Source organism: Momordica charantia, assembly GCF_013281855.1.
Source record: "Momordica charantia cultivar OHB3-1 chromosome 2 unlocalized genomic scaffold, Mcharantia_2.0 BLBB01000002.1, whole genome shotgun sequence".
NCBI lineage: Eukaryota > Viridiplantae > Streptophyta > Magnoliopsida > Cucurbitales > Cucurbitaceae > Momordica > Momordica charantia.
This window is the reverse complement of record NW_028275160.1, coordinates 5,733,390-5,761,163: the sequence shown is the minus strand read 5'-3', so window position 1 is coordinate 5,761,163 and position 27,774 is coordinate 5,733,390. Positions and strand designations below refer to the sequence as shown.

Genomic DNA, 27,774 nt, shown 5'->3' with positions numbered 1-27,774 from the left:
CGGAGCATCGAACGTTATTAAAAAGAAGAGAGGGAAAACCACCGCCATAGATTAAGGGATCCGTCAGTTGTGCGCCAACTCTACCGTAAACAGTACAAAAAAAAGAAAGAAAAAAAGCAAACTGGAGTGGACTGGACAGTGTGCACATTACGATACTGCTCACATAGGAAAGAAACTACTTGTCAATCAATATCATAGAGGGAGCTCACCGCTGTCTGCAATCACAACTTTGCTCTTGGGAGTTCCGTCCTGCCTTCCCTCGGCTTCGACTTTATACACCACGTCCATTCCAGACAGTACCTTTCCGAACACAACGTGTCTACCATCCAACCTGTGTAGGAATTATATTCATGCAGCATAAAATGCTTACTCAAAACTCATCAACTTTTGTAATAATCAAGCAAGAAGTTGTGGTATGGATGTTTACCAGCTAGTTGTCACTGTAGTGATGAAAAATTGTGAGCCATTTGTGTCTGGTCCAGCGTTTGCCATAGACAGAAGCCCTGCATAATTTTATGCACCGTGACCAGTATGCTTAAGGTCATAATTTTAAGTTTGAATTTCCTATCATGTTTAAGAAGGTCATTTGAATACGATAGGGTAGAGATTTAAAATTTTACCTGGACCAGTATGCTTCAGCTTAAAATTCTCGTCAGCGAACTTCTCTCCATAGATTGATTCTCCACCTCTTCCATCGCCATGGGTAAAGTCACCTCCTTGGATCATGAAGCTGGGAATAATCCTGTGGAACGCACTACCCTTGTAGTGTAGAGATTTTCCGCTCTGACCAACACCCTTCTCACCTGAAATTTGGAATCTAAATATTAGAAAAAGTTCAAGCGTAACACTATTGCATGCAATAAAGAAAGTCAATCAATCATTCTTCTTGAAACCGTAAGCACTTTCTCCTCTACTTTTCAATTATTCATTTTCCTTTTTTGTTCTTATTTCCTCTCGAGGAGGAATGAAGTTAGACGAGGGCATTATATGTTTTAATCCACACGTTCTTTTGGCATCGGCTATTCGGTTTAAATAGGATTTTAAGAAGGCCTGCCCCATTTTGATTCAAAGAATCCTATGTTTAGTAAGACAGTTAAACCTCAAATGTGAAGATGCAAACACTCGAGAATATGATTTAATTCGAAGTTATCTGCTTACCAGTGCATAATGCCCGGAAGTTTTCTGCATAACCACACGAGAAAGAGTCAGTAACTAGTTAGTGAGTGATACAATAAAATAGCATGCGGTGTTCATAATCCAACATAATTAATAGTTCTTACTACAAATAAACAACATACCCACGGTTTTAGGAACAGCCTTCCCAAAAAGACCCATCTCAATACGACCTGTAAGACATTTATCATCGGAATTTTAACATTAATCATACTCTAAATAAAGAATCGAAACAATATATGTTTTATTCAAATCAAGTTTGTAGTCTCCGTTCATAATTGCCTTGCGAGCAGAAATGGGCATTAGACTTTCCTTTATATCATTCATGATGCGAAAAACATCATTCAAGTAACACTCATTCTATAATAGCAACATCTGATATATCAAGTACAGCCAGTCACCGACAAAACAATGAACATTATATTTTTACTGAAACAATGTCTAAATACTACTCATTGGTTCATTAAACTTTGAAATCGAGTACGGCGTTGCATTGTGCCTCCACACAGGCCACAGCACTCTTTTTATGCTGACGAACAAAATGATTGAGATCAAACCAAGTTCAACTAAGACATTTTAATCGAGAAAGCGCGAGAAGGAAAATCAAGCATGTAAACATAAATTAGTTAGACGAGTGAGGTTAAACGATGTTTAACTAAGAAAACACTTCATCGAGAAAGCATGACAACGGAAATCAAGCATGCGATACACTACTTAACTGCTGCACTCTATTCTCGATCTAGTTTAGCACAAATTTAAACTAGAGAACAAAATCGACCATACCAGCAGGCTTGCCGTCAATTTCAATATCGAAGTAAACTTTGTGAGTCACTTCTTTCAGATTCTTCTTCGCCTTCGCCTATAACAAAAAACAATTCACAAATAACTTTTTTGCCATCACCTTGTAAACCTAATAATATTTCTGATGCAAACGAACCAAAACAAAACATCAAGACCTAAAACCTCATTCTCGATCACCGACTGATATAATTACAGATCTAGAACGAAAGCGCTACGGATCACAGAGACAGAAGCACTTCTTCATCGTGTATATAAACCTAGCGCCAAATTGGCGATCCAATTAGACAGAGAAATTGCGAATAATCACCTGGATGAGAGTTAGGCTTCCTAAGAGGAGGAAGATAGATAAAATGAATGACGCCGTTTTCGCCATCTCGCCGGAAAGTCTCAGTCGAAGACGCAGTCCCTCCGAATACTTGCCCGCTTCGAGGAATCAACTGTGAGAAATGAGATGCCTCTGCCTTTTATACCCAAGTTCTCTGCCCGCACTGGAACGTGTAGTTACTAAAATTATCCAATTGCAAGTTGACACGTGTCTACTCTGTGCTCCCATTGGTTGGAACTTTTCCATTTTGTCACGATAATTTGTTGGGAAGGATTTATTCAAATAAATATTTATATATTTGTTATTGGAATAGCTAAACATCGCTATTTTAGATTTATATGGAAATGTTGAGCGGTCAATTTTATTGAAATGTGAGATGTGGTAGATTGATATATCTGAAAAAATTACAACAAAATAAAAATATATTATTAGCTCCAACTCCATGCATTATTATTAATTTTAAAAAATAATTTTAACCTATATTATGAATTCAAAAAATTTGAGTTGAAATTTTAACTTGAGTATAGTTTTTTTACCTGGCATAAATGAATTTTAAGAATTATACTTTTTCTAATGTATAAATATCCAATTATTATCTCATACTAAATTACTACCTAGCGGTGGAGGGACAAATAAAATGGATTAGGAACTGAGAAGTTTAAGCTTTATTTATTTACACATATATATGTATTAAGTTGGGTATGATTTTTATTTTTATGGTTCATTCTAATATTCGTGGGTGTTCTAACTGTCCACCTCCACTTATCTCATGTAACAACCGTCTATTTAGGTTACAGTTTTAAATTTTATTTAATCATATCATTATTAATAGAGACCAATATTTAAATATGTGATGTAAAAGTACTAATAATAAATGTCTCAACACTTGAAATGATTCTAATGATGAGAAAAATAAACATATATTATAAAATCCACAATCCACGATATTTTTAGTTTAATTTTTGTGTCGTTGTGGAATGACGAATAAGTATTTACCGAAAATACACCATATTTTTTAAATTATTATGGGAAGCATTATTTTTTAATTTAAGGAAAAAAAAGGCTAGAAGAGAAGAGAACCCAATTTTGTGGTGATGTGAGATGAGATGAAATATAAAGGGAAAAGAAAAGAAAAAAGATAGCAGTTCCATTCTTCACATCTCTCTCTATCGCCTCCCTCTGTCCCCGCAAATTTCAAGTACCTCCTTCTCCATCTCCCATGGCGGATACGGGCGTAGTCACCGTTTACGGAAATGGCACCATTTGCGAGACTACGAAGAAACCGCATTTCTCTGTCAAGGCCGGTTTGGCCCAAATGCTCCGCGGCGGCGTTATTATGGACGTCGTTAATGCCGAGCAGGCCCGAATCGCCGAGGAGGCTGGCGCCTGCGCCGTCATGGCCCTCGAGCGAGTTCCGGCGGACATTCGAGCCCAAGGCGGGGTGGCTCGCATGTCTGATCCTCAATTGATCAAGGAAATCAAGCAGGCCGTCACAATCCCCGTCATGGCCAAGGCTCGTATAGGTCATTTCGTGGAGGCTCAAATCCTCGAAGCCATCGGCGTCGATTACATCGACGAGAGCGAGGTTTTGTCTCCGGCCGATGATAAGAACCACATCAACAAGCACAATTTCCGGATCCCCTTCGTCTGTGGATGCCGAAATTTGGGGGAAGCGCTGCGGCGGATTCGCGAAGGAGCATCGATGATTCGAACCAAAGGCGAGGCCGGCACCGGAGACATTTTGGAGGCCGTGCGGCATGTGAGGTCTGTGATGGGTGACATTAGGATGCTTAGGAATATGGACGATGATGAAGTTTTCTGTTACGCGAAGGAGATTGGAGCGCCGTTTGATTTGGTGATGCAGACGAAGCAGCTAGGGCGGCTGCCTGTGGTGCATTTCGCCGCCGGGGGAATTGCAACTCCGGCTGATGCCGCGATGATGATGCAACTGGGATGCGATGGCGTCTTCGTCGGCTCCGGCGTGTTCAAGAGCGGCAATCCGCCGAGGCGGGCTAGGGCAATCGTGCAGGCGACGACGCATTACAGCGATCCTGATGTGCTTGCCGACGTGAGCTCTGGATTGGGCGAGGCCATGGTGGGGATTAACCTCTATGATAACAACGTCGAGAGGTATGCAAATCGATCGGAGTAATCTCAGTTTTTTGTCTCTGAATCTGTGAAGGGGTTGGATTTTGTTAATCTCTATTACTCTACCGGCGAGGTTATCTTCGAGAATTCTCTTGAAATCTTGAAGTTTAGGCGCATTTTCGAGTCTTTAGTAATCCTTTTAGCTCTCTATAAATGCTATTTGAGTTAACTTTTTCTTTTCTCTTTCGTTTCCTGAGGTAAAACCAATAAGAATATTCGTTATCTGGGTTCTGTCAATAAATATATTTGAGATGTGGGTTTCATTGCCAAATTGATTTATCCTATGGTTACTTGTCTTTCATGTTTGGGGATGAAATTTTGGTATAGAATGCTCATCAGTCAGAAAAATAAAGACTACTTGAATCTTTTGTAAACTACAATCTTGTAATTTGCAGTTATATGTTTTAGTATATTATCTTTGATTGTCTGAAGAGTTTTAATCTTTAGAGATTGACAATGGGAAGCCCACAATTGAAAATCATTGTCTGGTTTGGCTGGTCATCAGCTTGTTCTTGTCCATATTTGCTTCATCAGGTTTAAAGTGAGGTTTGTCCTTTGCTATGTGAGTCTTTGATTGGTATATTGAGCTCAGAATTAGTATGATATGATATGTGAATCTGTTATTGTAACGTTTTCAATGATTTATTTAGATGTATCATGTTGTTGTACTCGGTTACAAAATGAATATTTACAAACTCGTTTGATCAAATATTTGATGTATTCATATCCGGGCCAAAACCGAGAGGCTCTTGTCATTCGTTTCGACGTCATCGTTGATGCAGGTGTCCTTGATCTTCTTCTTCCTAACTTCAGAGTCATTTGTTGTTAACAAATTTATGGTGGATTGGTATATGCTTGATTGATTGATTGATTGTCTTTTGATTGTTTCTGAACTGGTCTGTATTAGTCTTTATGGTCATTATTGCGAGTATTTATATGATTAATTATGTTTACTGAAACTACCAGCCTTAGCAACGTCTTGCAATTTCGCTAATTTCCAGTAATGATTTCTGTATTGTCTCCAGGTCACATTGATCAGAAAAGTTTAGATTTTTCATAGTTCATTTTTATAGAAAAAAGCTAAAATAAAATAATTAAATGGAGTGTTTGCAAAAGTATCCATTTTCAGTTTTGCAAAATTAGCCAAATTTATTTTGGGTCTTGCACAGAGTCGAAATTTTAAGTGATGATATCATCGATATAGCTAATATGAATTTGAATCGTATTATTTATAGATTTTTTAAAATGAAAATGTCTTTTATAACATAAATGCTAACATACCATCTAACTTATTACATTACTGAAGAATAACGTACCATTATATATCTAAAAAATGAAATGATAACGTTAAAATAACTAAAAAATCAAAATTTTAATTTCTTATTTTGCAATATTTGCAAAGTCCAAAAGCTAATCGATGTTGCCAACCGAACTATCCCTTGGAGGCAATAGATGCAACTTGATTACGAACAAATAATGATAGAACGCAAATTGAATGGTTGACGAATATTTTCAATGCTTCATTTCCCGTTAGTATGGAGATGTTATCCATATGATAAAGTATTTTACAACAATATATATCTAAGCCCAACCAAATTGAATTTGTTAATATGTCAATGATTCCAAGCAGAATCAATCAGTATTCTTCGTAACTCAGAAAAATGGTTGGTATTATATTCTGCCTAACATGTCTATTGAATAACAAAATCCACAACAGACATTTCTGTAGGAAAACAAACTGCTCTAGTTTCTGGCTTATGATTTACCTCGCCTTTACATAGACGCTAAAACAAGAACAAATATGCAAACTATAGGAACTGAACTTCTAACCAGAAAATCAATATAAAAAGACTTCAATTTAGAACATCTCAGTGAGAAGAGTAAGACCAGGAATTCGCCCGACAGATTTGCAGGATTCTGGGGCTTTGAAGTACAATGATAGTCAGCAATCAAACTAAATCCGCCCTGGAGCGATTGGGCGCGAATGGTTGGATAAAAATAGCAGCAAATGCATACCAACTTTGAAGAAAGGCAAGGGCGAAGGAAATAATTCAAGACCATCTAAACGTGTGGTCTTTAGGATCCAAGCGGGTGCCCTCTATCTGCATCAGCAGTATTATCAAAAACTTCATACTCATAGTCCTTATCAAGATCCTCCATAGTTTTCCCAAAAACAAATGTTTTGGTTCCCATTGTTGTGAAAGGCATTAAGCCAAAAGCTCGTGCAGTTTTGATCTCTCGGGCAACTTTCCTCTGTGCCTTGGCACTAATACCTGTCTGCAAATTGTTGAAGTGATAAAATAAGATGACGGTTGAAGACTCAAACTTTCTCAAAATCTGATTTTTGTTCAAAAAGTTCACCTTGCTTCTCTTGTTAATGATTCCAGCGTCAGTTATAAAGTTTGCCAGGAATCTAACATTCTGCAGACAACTATTAGCTCATTGTTAGATATGCCTACAGCAGTGGTAAGAGACATAAAATGCTATTTAACTCTCATCAAGTATCTTTTGCTTGGAAAGGTATTCTGTATTATAAAACTTCATCTAAGAGAGCCGTGAACTAAATTTCAGTGCCACAAAGAACAACTTTAGAAACTCTTAGAGGGCATTGTACGATCTGTCTTTCTTGATTGCAAACACAACCGATTACATACACAACCCATATCAGAAACTCGTTCGTAAATCAATTAATCGAATTATTCAAACAATTTTGATGGTCCATGGCTATTGGAAACTACAAACTACATTATGATGACAAACCAAAATTCTAACCGAAATAATTTCTCTTGTTCTAGGATATACAGTTTTGATAAAAACACACATGAACACTCTGCCAGACTTTTTAAATAGAACTAAGCAGAAAACCAGCAATAAACAATCCTACCCCAACTTATCATTTATCGTACTCTGTTTCTAGATTACTTATATTAATGAATTCAAAACCAAGTACTTCTGTTTAAGCCTATGACATTTAGATGAGAAATTCATATCGTACGATATCCAATATAAAGTAGGTGACTAAGAGAAAAAAATTTGCAATGTATCCAAAGGACTTTTACTACTAATTCCAACATTTTTTTATTCCCAGCTATCCAAAAAGAACTGGTAAATGGAATTGGTAAATCAGCAACATGAAATTAAGGAATGCTCACCCTGAAATCAGCTTTTTTTAAGACCTCCTCCGTAGTCACCTGAAACTCGACCCTTTTGGGAGGTTTGCGTACACCTGGCTTTCTTAGATCCAGATCCTGTATAGATCTGAAAGTACTTAGAATATTGGTAACATTAAGTACACAACATCACCTACAAAGAGAGAGGTAAAAGTTCTACCAAGGACTCAGAAAGCTAAGATAATAATGTAGAAAAGTTCATTTCCGTCACATATCATCCAAATGCTAACCTAACCATCCAGACCTAGTTGGCCACAAAATTCACCTAGCATGCTTCTTGAAGGGGACATGGATTAGTTCTGGTAAGAATAATTCTTTACCACGCAATGTAATTACAAATTGATGTTATGACACGAATAATAATTGGATTCATTGTTAACAAGTATAAAACAACCAGTTGCGCTGCTACATTACCTTGATTTCGTATGTCGATCCAGGCTTAAAAGACATATCTGCTCTGAAAGTATAATCATCTTTTGATATTTCCTCGGGATCAAACTCAAAATAAGTGGCAGCTTTCTTCAATTTGCCATCCATCCCATCTGACAATGTGTTAAGATAATCATCAAGACCATACAACGCCTGAAAATTGTTTCCTCCACTCAGTCTTGAACCTACTCTTTCACGAGGCTTCCCAAGCCTATCAAGCTTCTCAAAGAAAGCCTCGTTTCCGGAATCGTCCAAGGAAACACCACCAAATATCCGACGTTCAAAATCATCAGCAGACTCAAAGGAATCGGGTTTTCTCTTTTCATCATCGAAGCCAGTCTCTGTTTAAAAGTTTTAGCCACGAAAGACGTAAAAACAATGATGTTTCGCACTCGATAATCCGTGAAGCCAATGTCTAAATGAAAACACATTTAAGCAACATAAAAACCTGATGAATGTCGGCCCAAATCAAGAACTAAAAGTACGTCAATACTCAAAGTATAACAAGAAATTCATGGATTCAAATTCAAAACAAGTGGAAGTTACCACGAGCGGCGTTTGTGGAAAGGCTTCTGAGCATGGAAGATTGCTTGAATCTTTGAGATAATCCACCGCCAAGGGATCGCAAAGCAGCCTGAACGGTTCTCATTCCGCACTGCGTAGAAAAATTAGCAGAACTTGAGAAGAAGAACTTCACTGGATTCGAAAACTTGAAATGAAACTGAAGTTGAAACGTAGTTCCGTAGGGTTGCTGTTTCAGCTGCCGCCGGAAATGAAGGTGAAGGAAGAAGGTTCGCTTCCGCTAGGTGGGCTCGAATCGTGGATGTGAACCTCGTCAAACATTTTTGGGCCTATAGGCCCGAAACTTTTTCTTTTTTCCGAAGCCCGAAAGCTTAAATAAAGAAAAAAATGTTTTTTTTTAGGAAAAAAATAGAGTGTAATAATTACAAAGATAGTTATTGGTACATTTAATTATTTTTTAGTATATTGCGAGATACGAGAATTTGAACTTTTTATTTTTAAAAAATTGTAGAAATATTTATCATTAAGTCATGTTTATATTGATAGAATATCTAAATTGAATCTATTCATAAATTTACTAAAATATTGATCAAACAGATTTCTTTTTCCATGTGGCAAGGTAAATAAGAGTTGAAAATTCAAACATACGAGAAGTAAGAAGATATACGTATATATTTTATTGTTAACTACTCATATTTTCTATGCAACTATATCTTTTGTTATTATATTAACAATAGTATAACAAATATGACTCGTATGTGTACTATATTTTCTTATCGATCGTATGTTCAAGATTTTAATTCTTATTAACAATACAATATTAAAAAAAACAACTAAATATAAGCGGGTTATGACATATATCCTAAACTTAAAAGTCAAAGATTCAAATATCTCCTATGGGTTTTTTTTTTTCAATAACATGTGGGGGTATGGTGGGGATTCAAAACTCCAATAATCTTTCGGTCAAAAATATATATCTTAACTAGTTGAGTTATATTAAGGTTAGTTAATGTTTACAAGTGTTTCGCATCGAATATATAATCTTAGTATTCATAGAATTTCATCTCAAAATCAATATGTAACGAGGGGAGTAATTTGTGTATTTTTAAGGTTCTAATGTCAAAATCAATCACCAATGGGAGGAGTAAAAACCCTATGAATATTAAGATGTTAATAAAATCCAACAAGCTTAAACGAGCATCATGTAAAAAAAATTACAGCCAAGATCGATGAGGTCAAAAGATCCATTATCTTGAGGATGCATTATTAAAAGTCCGATGAAGAGACGTACTTAACAAGGTTTTTAAATAACTAGACTACTTATTTCATTGTTAATTAGTTTCTATTTATCTAAAAAAAAATTAGTTTTTAAGTTAAACCCTATAATTATTAAAAGATGCAACCACCTCAACTATATTAATAATAATAACTCTCTCTCTTTTTAACTCAACCATTTATGTGAGAGTGTTGAAGCCAACATAACTCAGCGTAATTGACATAACCTCCAACCATGGGGTTGTGTGAAGTATAAATCAACTAATTAATATATTGGATTTTTTTATTATACCAATTATATTGAATGGTCTCTTTAGGATAGCAAATTATTAAATTCCTTCAAATGTATGAGATAAATTATATATTAGGGTAGTAAATATTTGTTAATATGTTCATATTTTCACGTGTCCATGAGTCCGACATCAACATGAATGATAAATTGATATTTCTATAATATTACAAAAAAAAATATGAAAAATATCAACGAAATATCATGATATAAACATAATATTAATATTAATCATTTTAAAGTTATTTAAAAATATTGAAATAATTATTTGTAAATTTAAATATTTTTTATAATTTTTATATTTTTATATTTTTCAGAAATATCTATTAATATCCACATTTTATAGATATTTCTATCGAAATTTTTATCATCATCGAAATTTAAAACAAACCTTGGTATATATAAAGTGCTTTCCAAAAAAAAAAAAGAGAAAAAAAAGTATATATTAAGTGAAGTTGAAAGGCCGATGACAAGGCCTAAGCCCATTAATATTTGCAGGTCACCTAACGTGGGCCATTATGGGCTTCTTTATTTATTGATTTATTGACCATTAAATGTTACTTTATTTTCCAATCCAATTAAATTAAACAATATTCGTCGCTTTTTATTTTTCCACAAAACCTGCTCCTTGTCAGAACCTAACCATTGGCTTGGAATTTGACTGAATCTCACGTACAAATTAAAATATCATGCCAAATAAAAATATAGAAATCAAAATACTGGTATGGTTCCATTGTACAATATTTGTACTTTTCATATTTGATTATGTTGGGGACAGATTTCAGCATAATCGTGACAAGTAGTGAGTGGATACAAAATATGACACGTGATTTATGGAGGCCGCAGAATATCGACCAAGAATGTACATCTCGGCTCATCCCATCGGTCGAGCCGAATCCTTCAGTGGCCAAGTCGAACAAGCCTGGACAAGATTGTGTTCCCATGTTATTGGTCGAGTCGATTGGCTTACCTCAGCTCGATCACGCCTCCGACATACTCTAGCGCATTTCACGGTAATCTTAAAGAGTCGTTGAGGTCTTGTCGGGAACTCTGTCGGAGTCTCTGCCTATAAATAGGATAATTTCACTCATTTAAAGGTACGCGAATATTCCGATTATCTCTCGATTTAGTTCGGACTTTCGCTGACTTTGGCATCAAGGTGTTCACTTTGTTTTGCAGGTCCGACTCACAGAGATTCCAATTCAGCTCATTCTGTATGAGTCGACGTTCGCGAAGTTGAGTGATTTTGTGATTCAACATATTCAATATTTATGCTAATTTAAAAAGAAAAAACAACAGGAATACAAATTTGATTATGGACTTAATATTAGTTGAACTTGAACTTCTGCTTCTAGAATTTAATACATTTTTTGTATTATTTATCGATATAAAAATTATAATTGATTCAACTGGCAATTAATATTTTTATCATGTCAAAATGTTTAGTGGTAATTAACATATATCTTAGGTTGTGAGTTCAACCCTACCTCACATGGTGTACTAAAAAAGAAAATTATCATATTGAAAATAAGAAAATAAAAAATTATTTAAATTTTGTTTTTTTTTAATTTCAAATGTATCTATTTGTCTAGTTATTTTTTTAAGTTAAAAAATATGTAGGAACGAAATTTTGAATCTATGTAAGACATGCGAGTTATGTACCCGTCCACCTCTAATTACTTATATATCATTTACTGACTTAATAGTTAATATATATTTATTAATTATAAAAAGGCTGAAAATGTGTTAAAAAAAAAGGTGAAAATGACATTGTAAATTTGTCCATTTTAGAAAATAATGTCATCATAAAATCAAGAAAGACAATAATATCATTTTCGAGCTCACCTTAATTATTTTAAAATATAATTATAGAATTGGTGAAAGGCCAACTTCTTTCATGAACTCCAACCCAAAAAAAAAAAAAAGAGAGACCATCTTCTTATCTTACAGACATTATTATTATTAAAATGACAAAATTCTAGGACCAGGAAAGGGGCAAAGAAAATGAAATGTGATAAATTTCTAGAGATATTATGATGGGCCCCACTGTGACATTTATTTAACATTTAATTTTCGATGCCGGTTTCAGCTTCCCGGACAGTAGGTCAAAATCGGAGGCGCTGCGCTTCAGCTTCGTGGCTAAGGAACTCAATCTGAGCCGTCGATTGACCTTGACCCAAGCCAACGCTAGTCGTCGGATAAACTCGACACCGCACACCCGAGACCAAGAACAGTATTTTGGCGGTTCCTTAATTAAAATGTTATCCGTTTATATATGTAATATATATAATGTTTTTTTTTTATCAATAATGGCGGTTGTTAAATTATTATTTTAATCTTTACAACTTAAAATATTATTTATTAATTTTTTTTAAAACATTTTCATGGTGTCTGTAAATTTTAAAATTTCTTCAAAGTTTATTGATTAAGTTGAAGATTATACTACTAAATATATAATTTAATTTAATAAATTATAATTATGTAATGAAATGGTTGATTGTAGACTTTATTACAAATTTTCATACCTTACATAAATAAATTTAATTTAATGTTATAAACTTGTCAAACAATAAAATTTAATATTATAGAAAAAAACATTAAAGGGAAATAAACGATGAATACTCCATCTTTAAAAAGAAAAATGATGTATACTCCATGAATTAAATGAAATAATTAACTTCGCTTTTCTATGAATAAATTTATATGTTTTTATGTGTGTTTTAAATAGACTTTTGAAAGGGAATGAATAGACAAACGGATGAGTATGGAAAGTGGTGAGAATAAATAATTGGATTAAATGCACAACTTTTGGTCACATAGATCTTAATGATTAAGTGCAATAATAATAAGAATGAGATTAATATATATAGATGTTGTTGATATTGATGATTGATGAGTTAGCTTTAGATTTGAAATGAATGCGTTCAAACAAGCAAAGCGATGACCTGCAAATAAAATATTACATCGATGTGATACTCGACAATATATACTTCGAAACTTAAGTAAGTAGAACTAACGTCAAGTTAAGTTTAGTTATGTTGCATACAAATTACATATTAACAGCAATTAATTCCGTATTTTATAGGGGAGCTTTTAGAAAATGTTGCTCTGTCATGTCACGCTTCATACTTGATATTTAACAAGTTTTATGCTGGTGATATGTATATTATCACAACAACAAGTTTTATTACGGGACAGTTCATGAGGTTTATATCGATCTATTATGCGCCTCTGCATCTAGCAGTGAGTAGATCTCATACAATAACTGTCATAGCTCTAAGTCATTGTCAGGTAGGACTCTCGTTGGTGTTGGGTAAGTTAGGACGGTTGTGTATGTCCCACTTCATTTTCAATTTGTTTGAGCTGGTGCCTAGACACGTGTTCTCAAGCGAGTGGTCCATGTGGCAAAGCTTGATTTCACCTCTAACATATACGATATTATTAAATTATAACTTTCAAATAAAAATGAGATATTCGTATATCTTTTTTCACTTCTAATATCATACAATACTTTAATGATCTTAAAAAACAAATGCGTTACCGGTAAATAATCAAACATTCAAAATTTGCTCTCACTATTCAATTAAATTAATGTGAAATAATAGACAACATTTAAACACCTATTATAATATACACAACCTTGAGACAATTTATAATTTAACCTAATATTAAGATGATAGTAGTTCACTTTTCACAACCAACTCCGATCCTAAGATGACGTCGTTTCAGCTGAACAAAGAAGGGACTTCTAGAAAACTCTTCGGACTTCCTCGGTGTGTAGGAGTCTGATAATTTGACGGGGGTGACAGTCTTTAGACGGTAACAGACAAATGAATGTGAAGAATGGCTCCAATAGATCCGCCTTTCTGCCTGATTTTCTAAACGGGCCGGTGAGCATAGAGAAGCTCGACCATTTTCGACAGTCATTCGTGTTTTTTATAACACGCCGACGGTGCAGGAAATGCCACGTCATTGGCCGAGACAAAAAACGCGTAAGGCATGATGATCCGGAATATCGATACGGTCACTTTTGGTGCACTCCTATCCACTGATACACCAACACGTGGCGCACCCGCAATTAAAATCACGTCCCTCCCACGTGGGGCCCACAAGGATTTTTTTTTGGGGGTTTGAAATTGCGCATTTGAGTTGCATTTCATTTTGGATTGAATTTGAGTTTCATTTCCCTCACAGAGGGCAGATCAAACGAAACGAACAGGACAAGATGAGGGAAAAAAAAGAAGTTCAAATACTCTTTTAATTTGTGTACTCTCTTGTTTTTATTTTATTTTGATTGATGTACTATTAAAATATCTATTTTAACTTTAATTTATTTCAATTAAAATTTTAATTAAATACTTCAGTCATTAAAATTTTTAAATAGTTATAATAAAAGATTTTTATTGTATATAAAATTTTGTAAATATAAATTAAAAATGGTACATTTTTTAAAGTATACGGGTCAAAATAAATATTTTAAAAGTAGTTGAATTAAAATGAACAAAAATTGAAAATATCGAAATTAAAATGGACATTTTAAAATTAAAGAGATAAAGAGATGAAAATAAACTACATATAGAGATCAAAATAACATTTAAATTTATTTTTAATAAATTCTCGTACTTTCAATTTCGAGTCTAAATCTCCATTGATCTATTCAATGTTTTTATAAATTTATGGACATATCAAAATATAAGATTCAATTTTGTATCTCAACGTCCATAAATTTGAAAAGGTATACAATAAATAAAAAATTTAGGCATCAGATTAATTAAAAGTTGATGATTTATTAACACAAAATTAATAGTTAAAAAGGGATAATGTCTATACATGATATTAAAGTTGTAATTTAACCTAAAAGAAACGAAAAGAAAAAAGAGGACAAAAATGGAGAGAGTTTGAACTTTGAAGAGGACGGTGGCGGAGACCGAAGAGCTTTGGCTTATGTTTAGAAGTAGGTTGGTCTTTTAAGGAGGAAAAGTCCTACTTTCATTCTATCGCTTTACTCGTCTAGCTTTTAAAGCTTTGTTTGGAAGCCCAAGTCTAGCCCTGTCGGAGCTGCTCTTTCGATCCACCTATTGCCGCTCTCTCATCGTTTTTCTTCCTTGGGAGGTAATTTTCTTTAAATGTTATGGCGGTTCTGTAACTTTAGATGTTGTTTGGACATGGGTTTGTGGTGGGTTTCTGAGTTTTTGGTTAAGTCGTCGAAGATTTTGTTGGTAAAGTGAATTTTCAATTCTGGGTATTTGCGTGTTGAGTGCAGTTTTTCAGTTTCTGGGATTTATCCGTTCCTGTTCTTCCATTTTTCTTCTTTGCCGTTTTACCGGTGACCAAACAGGGGTTGTTTTTGTTATGTCGTTTTGCTTGTTGGGATTTTAATGTTCTCTTTCCATTTCTGCCTGAATTTGTTTTCTTTTGTAGTTTGGGTATGGTTAGATGGCCAAAGAATTGGGAATTTCTTCGCCAATTTTAACAAAATATCTTCGATTTTGGGTCTTGATTTATTTCTTGTTCTGGGTTTGGCCCCCCTGCACCCTCCTTGAAACTTCCTTTCCTTGAATGCGATTTCTAGTTTTGCTTCTGAATATGTTTTCGCGAAATACTTTTCTGTAGAAATTTGGAGGTCTTAGGGAGATTTTGATGTGCCATGGTTGCAATAGGAAATCTGCAAGCTCTAGCTTCGTGATGGACAGTGGATTGAAGCACGAGGGATTAGGCTATAATTTCTCTCTTTTGCTCGAATTATCAGCTAAAGATGACCTGATTGGATTTAAGAAGGCTGTGGAGGAAGATGGCCATGATATTGATGAATCAAGCTTGTGGTATGGGAGAATTTTTGGTTCAAAGAAGATGGGATATGAAGAAAGGACCCCTCTTATTGTTGCAGCCATGTTTGGGAGCATGAATGTCCTATCTTATATCCTTCGCAGTGGTCGTGTTGATGTTAATCGGGCTTGTGGTTCTGATGGCGCCACGGCACTCCATTGTGCCGTTGCTGGTGGTTCTGCTATCTTAGATCAGGTTGCTAAAGTGTTGCTTGACGCTTCTGCTGACGTGAACGCCGTTGATGCAAATGGTAACCGGCCCGGTGACTTGATTGCTCCTGCTCATACTTTAGCCTTCTATTCAAGAAAAAAGGCACTGCAACAATTGCTAAATGGCGCTGATGAAAGTGAAGAAACTCTTGGTTCATCCAACAAAATATTTTATGAGAGAGGAGTGGAGGAGCCTTGGGAGGTTTCGACTGCTCGGGTTTCAAGAGACGGGACAGAGAAAAAAGAGTATCCAGTTGATCTCTCTCTTCCAGACATCAAGAATGGAATATATAGCACAGATGAGTTTAGAATGTATACTTTTAAGATCAAGCCTTGTACGAGAGCTTACTCCCATGATTGGACAGAGTGTCCATTTGTACACCCGGGGGAAAATGCAAGGAGGCGGGATCCGAGGAAATACCATTACAGCTGCGTGCCGTGTCCCGAATTCAGAAAGGGCACATGTAGGCAGGGGGATGCCTGTGAATATGCTCATGGAATTTTTGAATGTTGGCTCCATCCTGCTCAATATCGTACTCGTCTTTGCAAGGATGAAACTGGATGCACCAGAAAAGTCTGTTTCTTTGCTCACAAACCGGAAGAGCTCCGCCCGCTGTATGCCTCAACCGGTTCTGCTGTAGTGTCTCCGAGATCAATCTGTGGTTCTTCACTAGATATTGCGTCAATCAGCTCACTTACTCTTGGTTCTCCTTCAGCTGTGATACCTCCTTCATCAACCCCACCCATGACTCCTTCTGGAGTTTCTTCTCCGATGGGTGGAACCTTGTGGCAGACTCAATGTAATATCGCACCACCGACCTTGCAGCTTCCAGGTAGCAGGTTGAAGGCTGCTTGGAGCGCGAGAGACATAGATTTAGATGTTGAGTTACTTGGTCTTGAAAATCAGCGCCGTAGACAGCAACAGTTAATGGATGAGCTATCCTGTCTGCCTTCTCCTTCCAGATGGAACAGTGGCTTGTCAACCCCTGCATCTTTTCCATCCCCCAGGAGTAGAAATGGAGAAATGAATGGGCTCGGAGGCGTGAATCCTACTAACCTCGAGGACATTTTCGGGTCTGTAGATCCCGCAACTTTATCCCAATTACAAGGACTTTCACTGGACTCTGTTGCATCTCAGGTACAATCCCCTTCTGGGATTCAGATGCGCCAAAACATGAATCAGTCATTCCTCTCACGATATGCTAACAGCATCGCATCCCCTCCTGCAAGGGCATCTCAGCCTTTTGGTGTCGACATGTCGGTGTCTGCTGCAACAAGTGTTCTGAGTTCCCGGGCTGCTGCTTTCGCCAAGCGGAGCCAGAGCTTTATCGAACGTGGTGCAGTGAATCGTCATTCTGGACTTTCAGTCTCACCCCCAGCTACATCTGCAACTGCTATGCCTTTGAACAACCTCTCTGATTGGGGCTCGCCCGACGGGAAACTAGACTGGGGAATTCATGGGGAAGAACTCCACAAGTTAAGAAAATCCGCATCGATTGGGTTACGAGGCAGTTGCAGCAGTTCTTTAGCAATCACATCTGCAATGCATGCTGCTCCTGCGGAGCCAGACGTGTCGTGGGTTCAGTCCCTGGTGAAGGATGCTCCGACCAAGAACGCTATGCGGTCGAGTACAGATGAGCAGCAGCAGCTTTATCATCTCAACAACGGCGATTCGGAGACAGTCCCGACATGGGTGGAGCAAATGTACCTGGAACAGGAGCAGTTGGTTGCTTAAGCTTTGGAGTTCAGCCACATTTTTTGCTTCCTCTTAACCTTCAGAAGTTGGATCATATTGTGGTCATATATATTTATAAATTTATATATTTTTTTAAAATTGTCATTGATATTCATCATAATTATTAATTAGGTAGGGAAAATGTTCCCAAAGCTAAAAGAATGTTGTACTTAGAGGAATCAAATTTGGGCAGAAGAAATGTTTCTGCCCGTTCCATAACTAGTTTTTTCACTTGAAGAATAACAATTTTTGCTTCCAACCTTTTTTAGACATCTCATCAGTATTCTTCTGTGTTCTGAATGTTCAAATGAATTGACAAGGGTATTCTTGTACTTTAATATGCTGTTTTAAATCACTGCTAACAAAAAGAAAAAAAAATCCTACTGTATAATTATTATTATTATTTTTTTCACATTCTGATTTTTCTTGCCAAAAGCTCCTATCCTTCATTATTTAAAAGGTAGAAAGCTAAAATTCATTCTCCCATGATTCAAAGTGGGATAGAGATTATGGAGCACTACAAAAAAGGGCAATCTTTTCTTCATTGCTTTAGAAAATAATGTATTTTTTCTTTTTATGGTGTTGATAGTGGGAAGAGCACTTGACGAAGAAAGTAGGTTGCTATCCAATTACTAGAAATTGTCCTTACAACTCCTTTTTAAACTTTTTGAATTCATTAAAAATGAGAAATTCTTGCTTTTTTTTTTTTTTAATACAGAGATCGAAATAAATCTTTATGATTAAAGTTGAAAGTACATACATCAAAATAAACTGAAACTGAAAATAGGTGGACCAAAATATTGTTTAAAAAAAAAAAAAGAAAAAACTCACTTTTGAACAATGTGGCTGCACTTAGAATCCTTGGATTCATGATTAAAATCTAAACCATAATTTTAAGTCTCTTTTGCATCCAACAATTTAAAATTACCAAAAGCGTTCTTGAACTATTTATAATCCATTGATTTATGGTTCATTTGAATGAACATTCTTAGCATAGTTCAATTGGTTAAGGTAGGTCTTTCACCTTCATATGACTAATTTTACAAAGTATTTTTATTATAAGTTTAATAGATGTGGAATGAAAATAAAAATTGATATTTTATCTACCAAAACTATGTTTTGATTGATGGCTAATATTGCAATTTGAATGTTGAAAATTGTGGGTAAAAAAGATGATTCCATGAGCAAAATTTCCAGTGCTGAACAGTATTCTATAGAACATATATATAATATATATAACGTCTCTAAAAGATATGAGATTTTCAAGTATTAAAATTATTGTGAAATTACTCATAAGTCGGTGATTTTCCTAAAATAACAACTTCTTTTTACGTAAAAAAAAAGGCAAATTCTGAGAACAGACTTTCATTCATCTTTCAAAAATTAAAAAATAATTAATGAACGGCTCACATTCTTCTTGGCTTCCACTTTCGTGACCTCAATTTTCGCCCACATATGGTTAAATTCATTATATATATATATAAGAAAAATTGTAATGGGTAAAAAACAAAAAAAACAAAATGGTGTATTTCAAAATATATTACATGTTTTTTTAAATTTTCACTTACATTCATAATGCACAGATATTCATATCAATAATATATCAGATGCATATCACATACATATTGCAAGTATATCAGACACTCATTTCACTAGTATATCACACGTACATATATCAGTAGTTAGCTATATTACGCATATATTATAGTTGTATATCATTTGGGTAAAAGTATCATGTTAAAATTGGACCTCACGTTCATCTCATAAAGATGTTCCTTTTCACTCCTAAATGAAAGCTAAACTAAACGATAATAACATAACTCCTAGCGCAAAAGAGTAGTCGTTGCGATGCCTATGCTATTTTCTTTCCTATAGAGCTTGGGCCCATGCACACAAATTTGAACACACAAATTCCTTACTTTGGCTCATATTAGATATTTATAGTTATACATATATCTAAATATTTATTTAAGTGTTTCTGCCATTTGAACACACACAAATTTCTTACTTCTACAAATTTAAATTGTACTTATTTGAATAATACATTTTGATGGTAAGAAAGGTTAATTTATAAAAACAATATTGGTTAGAGCTATATGTAATTAAAAATTTCCTAAATTTTCTTTCTTCAAGTCAACGTCTACTATTATTTAGGTGTATTTTATTTTTAGTCTTACGTTTTCTAAAATTACATTGTATTTGCTTTTGTACAGCAAGTTCATATCATGAAATCATATTTAAATTTTTAGCTAAATTTCAAAAATAAAAGTAAATCTTTAAAACTACTTTTTTTTCTTAATTTTTAAGATGTAGTAAAAATCATATAACAAAATAAATGAAGATAGGTAAAAAATAATGATTCTAAACTTAATTTTTTTAAAATAGAAAATAAAAATCAAAATGAACATTCTTTAGTTATCGTTTAAATCAACAAATTCAGATAATAAAGCATAGTATTAACTTCTTGGTGTAAAAATTTCAACAATAATATTTTGAGTTTACAATTTAATTAATTATATCAAAAGGAAAAAGCAGAGGGAAAATGAAAATGCACGTGCATCGAGCATGCCGAGGTCCCTTCATCCGCAAGCCATGCAATTTGAAACCTAAGGCACTGGAACTCTTCACTCAACCATGGAACGGAAAAAGATTCTGTTACTGAATTTTAATTTTAATTTTTTTTAAATTCATTTCAAAAGGATAAGAATTCCTTTGAAATCTTTATGAACTGAAAGAAAATCATAGTGAATAATAGTTCCTGATTCCTCTTCTTCATCTTCTTCTTTCGAAGTGCAATTTCAAATTCCTGCAAAAGCAGAAGATCTGAAATTAAAATGGATCGAAGAGTGTTGCTTCTGACATTGCTGCCGCTCTCTGTCTTCTGCTTCGACATCTACAGTTTCTTCTCTACTCCGCCTCCGAAATCATCCAATTCTCTCGTCTTTCATCATCCACACGGAGCCAATTTGAATCAGACATTTACAGCCAAATTGAACCAAACGCTTACAGCCAATTTGAATCGAACACTTGGAGCCGATTTGAACCGGACACAATCGGGGAGTTCGAATCAGACGCAAACAGCCAACGTAGGCGATACGATTCTCATCAAATTCAGCTCTCTGTGCTCTTACAGGTTACATTCCATTTTATAAATAGTGGCAAAAACTGCTCATATTTTTGGAGTTTACTTTCTTGATCAATCGCGCACCTGTAGTGTGGCTGTCCTTCGCATAATCTGTGGCATTTGTTTGAGAGATCAAGTTTTGTATCTCGCAGCGATGGAATAGATTTCTAGCGAATTCTGTATTATGGAAAGCGATATTTCTCTCGCGCTTTTCGAATTTGGAATCAGAAATGTCTCCATGCTAATGTGGAGGGGAATTTATGATGGTTTTTTCTCATTGATCGACTACAGTCTACTGATTATTATCTTGATTACTGAATTTTACTGCATGTTTGAAGTAACATTATAGGAAAAGAAATGGACTATATTCTTTTATCATTTTTGTTAATTCTTCACATTTTCCTACTCTTTTGGTTAATTTTAGTGCGTATTTTAATTGATTAATGTTGATCCATTGCAAGAATGACACAGTTGAAGTATTTAATTTGATCATTTATTGTCCCCATAAACTGTTTCTGTAATTCTAACTTCTCAAATATAACACACCATTCCTTATTTTTCCTCGTCTCCTTTTTACCCTCTGATATCATGTTTTGGCAGAGGAACTTCCATGTCGATTAAGCTGCTGGTGCTTGAAAACTTTCCTGGAATCAATGTTACTCTTTCACATCATCCTCCAGATTTGACCAAATATCTTACGACAAAATTTATATCAACTGCACAAGTACTGATTATTATCATAGTGATGGCTGGTGGATATATTCTTGCCGAGATGAGAATGCCAATACCTCCTTGGTACCATCGTTTGGCCGCACACAAATTTTTTGTCATCGCAATCCCTTGGCTTCTGGGCAGCATAGCTATAAACTACCTCCAAAACACTGAGCCCTTTGAAGTTTACTTCAATGATGAACTGGTACTGAACATTTCTTTCTTCTTAATCCTTGGTTATATGTACATTTCTGAAGATGATTCCACATCCCAAAAGAATCAAATCATTTTCCCACTTGTTTTGTACCTGCAGGTGTTTTGTAAACTACAGGCAGGGCGGTTTCCCGGAGTGACCGAGATGAAAGAACTCATTCGCAGTCGACTTGCGGGTTGAAGAGTACGTTGGCATAATCAGGTCGTCCAGGATGTTTTTCCAGATTGACAACTCTGGCAGAGATTTTCAGTACATAATAATTCAGCATCTTTGGTAGAATTTTCATTTTCTAGATCCAAGTTGGATTTCACCCTCTTTTTTTTAGCAACGGATGATCACAAATTCTTTATTAGATGTGATAGAACTCGTTTATTTTCAAATCTAGAGATACAGATACTTCTCCCCAATTTCTCTACCAAAACTCTTTAGTGAAGGAAATTTCCTTCTCTCTCTGTTTCAGAAAAGGGGAAACGCACAACAGTTCACAATATACAGAAAGGTTGGGTAGAATTCAAGCAGCCATATAAACCATTAAGATTGAAATAGCGGCCAATGATGAAACTTTATTGAAAAGCATTTGTTGGGACGAAGCTTATAATTCTACAAATTGAGAATTTCTCTCAACATGCAACATTGCTTTCAATTTAACCCAAAATAACAGTTGGTGGAAATAAACTGTACAGTGAGCTTCTGATGAGGAATTGCACTATGGCTGCCATCATTCAGATTTTTATGTGAATTACAAGAATCGGATAGTTTTACTGCAGATCCAGAGCAAGACGTTTTATATTGGTGAACAATTCACCACTGTGAGATGGAGAGATTTTACTTCCAAATCTATATTCTGCTTATATCGCGACCGAAGATAAACGTTGTTGCCCAGTTCACTGCAACATACAATCTATTCCTCCAGCTTATGACCCGCGTTAGATAAGCCGAACGCCAAACGAACCAACTGAGGAACCCTGCCATGGCTATCCCCTTTGCTTCCTGTAGAAAATTATCACAAGTAAGCCACCCAATTCACGATATAGAGCAAGAAAGAAAGGAACCCCGGAGCAACTCGATCTGTTGCTTACTTTGCTCTGCCTAAGGTCGACCAGAGCCTTGTATCTTCCAATAGTTGCCATACTTCCTAGGTGCTTGTAGACAAATGGCGCTCCGAGTTCAAACTCTTTCGCACTACCCGCTCGTGCCCCACCTTCTCTACCAATCTTATTCAGCAGGGCTGCAAGATATTTGCCTTGGCGCTCTGCTACCTTCAGAATGCAAAAAATGGTTGCAATACAAAACTTGACATCTCTTGGCAACAGCAGAAAAACCACAATATTCAGAAGTATCTCAACTTACCTGGGCCAAAGCTGGAAGAGCCGGTTTCCCTGTACTCTCTAGGAACCCGCTGCAATCGCCTATTGCAAACACATCTTCCACAGAAGGAACACGTAACCATTCATCTATACCGATCCTGACAACATAATCAGAGATAAAACGTTCTCGTCATCTCTCTCTATGCAATCTTTGATTACTAATAGAAAATGAAGCATAAATAGGAAACCATAATCCATGATTTGAATGAAACTAAGGGCCAAGCTGAAAGCATAAAATTTTAACTTACCTGCCACCAGGAGACTTTGGAACTTCCAAGGAATTTACAAAGGGTGAGGGACCAACACCAGTAGACCAAACTAACAACCCATAAGGAACCTTAGAGCCATCATCGAGAATGATGGTCTGAGGAGTAACATCTTTGACGATCCCGCGTACGAGTTGAACTCCTGACTGAAGGATATGAACAAATGAGACCGAAGAATTTCAAATCTAAAGCATCCTAATGAAGAAATATGGAACCTGTTACTATCCTCCCTAAGAGAAAAAAGGCATCACTCTAATGTATTTCCCTACCTTAGTCAATTGTTTAGTAGCATAGTGCCGGAGGCGATCGTCGAAGGAAGATAATATCTCATTTGCCTGTTAAACAATTAAACAGAAACAAGCAAGTGAATCTTCTCAAGTCTTAAAAAGGTATTCAACGACATAGAATAGAGAGACAACTTCCCCGAAACTTTGGGGAAACGACACGGTGTATTATGTATAAAGAATCCAGTGTTTCGATCGAGGATTTACAAACCTCAATCAGAGTAACTCGAATATAGTTTTTCACATGGGCATATCTTTGACTAGCATCCCTCTTAATAAAATCACTAAGCTCCCCACTGAATTCAACTCCAGTTGGTCCCCCTCCAACCACAACACAGTGTAGAAGCCGGAGTTTCTCTTCCTCTGAGATGCCTACCAATGACACAAATTCAAGCTATGTTCACTGAGGGAGAAAAACATTAACAAAATCTAGTTTCTTGTTCTAATTTTGAGAAACGTAGAAAAAAGTCATAGCAAATCCCGTAACTACTAAGCAAGCGTAATTCCTCCTTGACAATAAAATATGTTGGAACATATTTGCTAGTTATATTATCTCCAATCGCCTGTATTGCAAGATGTTCTTTTGAGCTAATCATGCACTTTATTAAGATGGGTAAACCAAGACCCTGGGAGAAGAGGCTTTGATGACAAAACGAAAGTACAAAGTGGATTTCTCATAGCCCTCCCAATAAATCATTTTTTCTGCGGGGATGCGACTTGCCAATAGGTAAACCAAGCGGACCCCCACGGCTCAAACAGAAACACCCAATGAACATTTTGACAATAGTTCCCAAATATGATGTAGAGATTCCGAAAACAATAAAATCTAGTTTCTTGCTTCTTCTTCTCATTTCCGACACCGTAACAAGAAATAGTTACCAAACACGAAACGCAAGTTAAATAAACAGTCTATACCTGGAACATCAGAGAGCATCAAGTTGAGAAGCAGCTTCCGACGAATTTCCTGGGCATGATAAACCTCACGAAGAAAAATGGCGTGCTCTTTGACTCCATTAATCCCAAAAGTCAGTGGCTGCGACCCCAACGCTATAATCAACTTATCATACGATATTTTAAACTTCCATGGCTCCACAGTGTCCAATCCATCAGTTACAGTCTCGCATTGCACCTCCAAAAACCAACTTAAGAAATCAGACATTCTCATCCCACCAAACTCAGCGGCAATTTCAAATTTCTACGAAACAGTGAGTACAGTAAGCTACAAAAGAAAGCATACCAAATGTTCGTCGGTGTCGACGGCGGTACAATTCGCAAGGAAGAAGTACGAACCGGGTTCGCGAGAAATGGCGGGCTGGATCCGGGCGATGGGTTCGGCCACGGATCTGAACTCGAGAGTTCCCACGCAGGTTGAGGCCAGAAGAGGGGTGAAGACCATATGGTTGCGCGGCGACACGCAAACGACGTCGTATATGCTGGTGTCCAAACCCTTCATCACTCGGCAACCCGCCCAGCCCGACCCGAGAACCACCACCCTCGGCTTCTCGCCGGCCGCCGTCGGCCCGAGCCCCGGGGGCCGAGCCGCCGGCGGCGACTGCGAGCTGAAATGGGAAAGCGGGAAGAAGCCGAACGGCGTCGTAGAGGGGGAAATTTGGCGCGGATTTCTGGATCTGAGCGCTGAAAGTTGCCTGAGATTTCTGAACCATGTCATCGTACGGTGTATTGGATTCGATTCGATTCTTCTCTGTGTGAACCAAAATCAAAAACTGAAGATTGGGGAGAAGCAAAAATTAATGGTTCACTGAATCACTCCCAAACGGTTGGGATTTTTAGAGAGCTGCTTACGAGTGGGAGAAGACGGCCAGTCCCACGTGGCGACAGAAAGATGCTGAGTCAGCACATGTTCCTTTTTTTTATTTTTTTCCCGCTAAATATAGCAAATAGTACCTAGCAAATTTATCCCTTCGTCTTTTTTTCTATATTTCTTTTTAGTTAAACAACAAGCGGAGATTTAACTCTGATACTTTTGGTCGTGCCTTAGCCAGTTAATTTGGGAGAAGCTTTATCCTTCCATTTTGCCACTTTCCTTTTTCTGATTCATTGTAATTTTTATTTTTTTTCCCTTTTTCATTTATTATTTTGGGTTAATTTAAATTAAATAAATATAAAAAATGAACGTGAATTTCATATTTTATATTTTTAGCCAAATATGTCCAATGTTCCCAAGTAATTCTCAAAATCTGGTTCATAATTTTATAAAATTTTCAATTTTCATATTGTTGTGGTCAGAGTATAACTCAATTGGTTTAGGCATTTATCTTTAATTAAAATATTGTGAATTTGAATCTATGTTGCACTAAAAAAATCACACATAAAAATTTCATAATATTATTGAATTTTAAACCTTAAACATGGCTTAAAAGAAGAACGAAATTGAATTTTTTTTCTTTTAATTTCTCTCATTTTTATATTCCATTTTAGTTTTACATATCTAATAAATACTTTGACTATTTAAATTTTGAAGAGCATATTTTAATTTAAGTTGTTATACTTTGATCATAATAAATTTAAATTGTTTACCTTCAAATTTACGAAATTAATGTTAGTTAAATATTTGTAGACATTATGAAAATTTACCATATATGTTCCTACCCTTTCATATGACTTATTTTAGTGTTTTATTTTTTACTTATAAGACTTTATTTTATTTTATTATTAAAAAATTAATAATGTACTTTATTTCAAAAAATAGTTATCAATCGGCTCAACCATACTTACTTCTCACTTTTTATATTTTATTGTATAGATTTTAAATCATATCAACAAATAGTATTTCAAAACAATAAAATTACGTGCTATACACGTAAGGTTGGTTAGTCTTTTAAAATACCAAATGAAACTCTTCACTAAATCATTCACAACAATTTGTATTTTAATGATTATATGGTTCGTTTTGGACATAACTTTCACAATTTTGTTTTTTGTTTCACATAAAAGATCGGTATGATATTGTCCGTTTTGGACATAACTTCACGACTTTGTTTTATGTTTCATAAAAAAAATACCATATCAATTGAGATAATCGTCCTCTCTTATATACCATGGATCACTCTATCTCTAACGAATATAAAATTTTGTTTGCCCTCTTTACAAACCCAACACTACTATTATTTCAAAAGTCGATATGATTCAATTCACTTTGATGTAAAGGTTGAACTAAAAAAAGATCAATAAAAAATAAATTGACACCAACTTGAACTCTACTCTTCTTTTAAAATTAGAGGTTCAATTTCTATTCTCATTGCTCACACATTTGTTATATTGATATTAACTTCTTTTAAAATTAGAGGTTCAATTTCTATTCTCATTGCTCACACATTTGTTATACTGATATTAAATTATTGTTTTCATTAACATATTTAGATCAATAAATATGCCACTTGAATATCTCACTCGTACTAAATGAATTTTGTCGTATTTACCTATTGGGATAAAATTTAGCTAACTTTCATATTTCTCCCAATTTCTTAAATATGATTTTGTTTTTTTTGTTAATTTATTTTTATGTGTTTTGTTTTATGTTCCTCATCCTCGATATTTATTCTTGTTCTAAAATTTTAAAACTTTTGTATTTTATTAAATGTTTAATATTTTATATTTATAATATGTATTTAATTTATGGATGTATAATATTTTATCAATCAATTTACGTTTTTTCTATTCATAAAATTTTATGTCATCTTATTAATTTTTTATATTTAATTTTTTCCGATATCTGATCTGATAATTTGAGAATAAATCATAAATTAATTGGGATCATTCTCTAATTGTGAAAGATATGCAAAATCAAATCAATATCAATCAATTATTTGGTAAAAATATTTATATATATATATATATATATATATCGATTAATAAATATTATGTTAGGTTTAATTTGTCAACACC

At 35.2% G+C, this 27,774-nt stretch overlaps 6 protein-coding genes across 7 annotated transcripts; 3 read left to right on the top strand and 3 right to left on the bottom strand.

Annotated features, from left to right (window-relative positions):
- Positions 1–24: 24 nt before the first annotated feature.
- LOC111017004 (peptidyl-prolyl cis-trans isomerase CYP20-1) lies at positions 25–2,441 on the bottom strand. The gene is made up of 7 exons (XM_022292632.2): positions 2,282–2,441; positions 1,957–2,032; positions 1,299–1,346; positions 1,159–1,182; positions 621–803; positions 428–503; positions 25–331 (listed from the first exon to the last, which is right to left on the bottom strand). Exons 1-7 carry the CDS (start codon positions 2,345–2,347, stop codon positions 193–195), a joined length of 612 nt encoding a protein of 203 aa, XP_022148324.1. The 5' UTR covers positions 2,348–2,441; the 3' UTR covers positions 25–192.
- Positions 2,442–3,412: 971 nt separating this feature from the next.
- On the top strand, positions 3,413–4,752 carry LOC148212714 (putative pyridoxal 5'-phosphate synthase subunit PDX1). The gene has a single exon (XM_088120890.1). The coding sequence runs from the start codon at positions 3,519–3,521 to the stop codon at positions 4,449–4,451; it is 933 nt and encodes a 310-aa protein (XP_087977016.1). The 5' UTR covers positions 3,413–3,518; the 3' UTR covers positions 4,452–4,752.
- A 1,348-nt stretch (positions 4,753–6,100) lies between these two features.
- Positions 6,101–8,854, bottom strand: LOC111017003 (Ribosomal protein S18). The gene is made up of 5 exons (XM_022292630.2): positions 8,593–8,854; positions 8,032–8,387; positions 7,600–7,695; positions 6,809–6,868; positions 6,101–6,724 (listed from the first exon to the last, which is right to left on the bottom strand). Exons 1-5 carry the CDS (start codon positions 8,693–8,695, stop codon positions 6,524–6,526), a joined length of 816 nt encoding a protein of 271 aa, XP_022148322.1. The 5' UTR covers positions 8,696–8,854; the 3' UTR covers positions 6,101–6,523.
- A 6,148-nt stretch (positions 8,855–15,002) lies between these two features.
- On the top strand, positions 15,003–18,174 carry LOC111017050 (zinc finger (CCCH-type) family protein). Of its 2 annotated transcripts, none has more exons than XM_022292694.2 (2): positions 15,003–15,244; positions 15,793–18,174. In XM_022292694.2, exon 2 carries the CDS (start codon positions 15,818–15,820, stop codon positions 17,900–17,902), a length of 2,085 nt encoding a protein of 694 aa, XP_022148386.1. In that variant the 5' UTR covers positions 15,003–15,244; positions 15,793–15,817; the 3' UTR covers positions 17,903–18,174. The 2 variants fall into 2 exon arrangements, with proteins under 2 accessions (XP_022148386.1, XP_022148385.1); XM_022292693.2 differs by having other exon boundaries at positions 15,746–18,174.
- A 2,355-nt stretch (positions 18,175–20,529) lies between these two features.
- Positions 20,530–22,358, top strand: LOC111017081 (selT-like protein). Its single transcript, XM_022292741.2, has 3 exons — positions 20,530–21,035; positions 21,627–21,942; positions 22,051–22,358. The coding sequence occupies exons 1-3, from the start codon at positions 20,737–20,739 to the stop codon at positions 22,129–22,131; spliced, it is 696 nt and encodes a 231-aa protein (XP_022148433.2). The 5' UTR covers positions 20,530–20,736; the 3' UTR covers positions 22,132–22,358.
- Positions 22,359–22,494: 136 nt separating this feature from the next.
- LOC111017079 (internal alternative NAD(P)H-ubiquinone oxidoreductase A1, mitochondrial) lies at positions 22,495–25,647 on the bottom strand. The gene is made up of 8 exons (XM_022292740.2): positions 25,106–25,647; positions 24,784–24,997; positions 24,080–24,240; positions 23,854–23,919; positions 23,567–23,730; positions 23,302–23,416; positions 23,031–23,210; positions 22,495–22,941 (listed from the first exon to the last, which is right to left on the bottom strand). The coding sequence occupies exons 1-8, from the start codon at positions 25,535–25,537 to the stop codon at positions 22,789–22,791; spliced, it is 1,485 nt and encodes a 494-aa protein (XP_022148432.2). The 5' UTR covers positions 25,538–25,647; the 3' UTR covers positions 22,495–22,788.
- Positions 25,648–27,774: the final 2,127 nt, after the last annotated feature.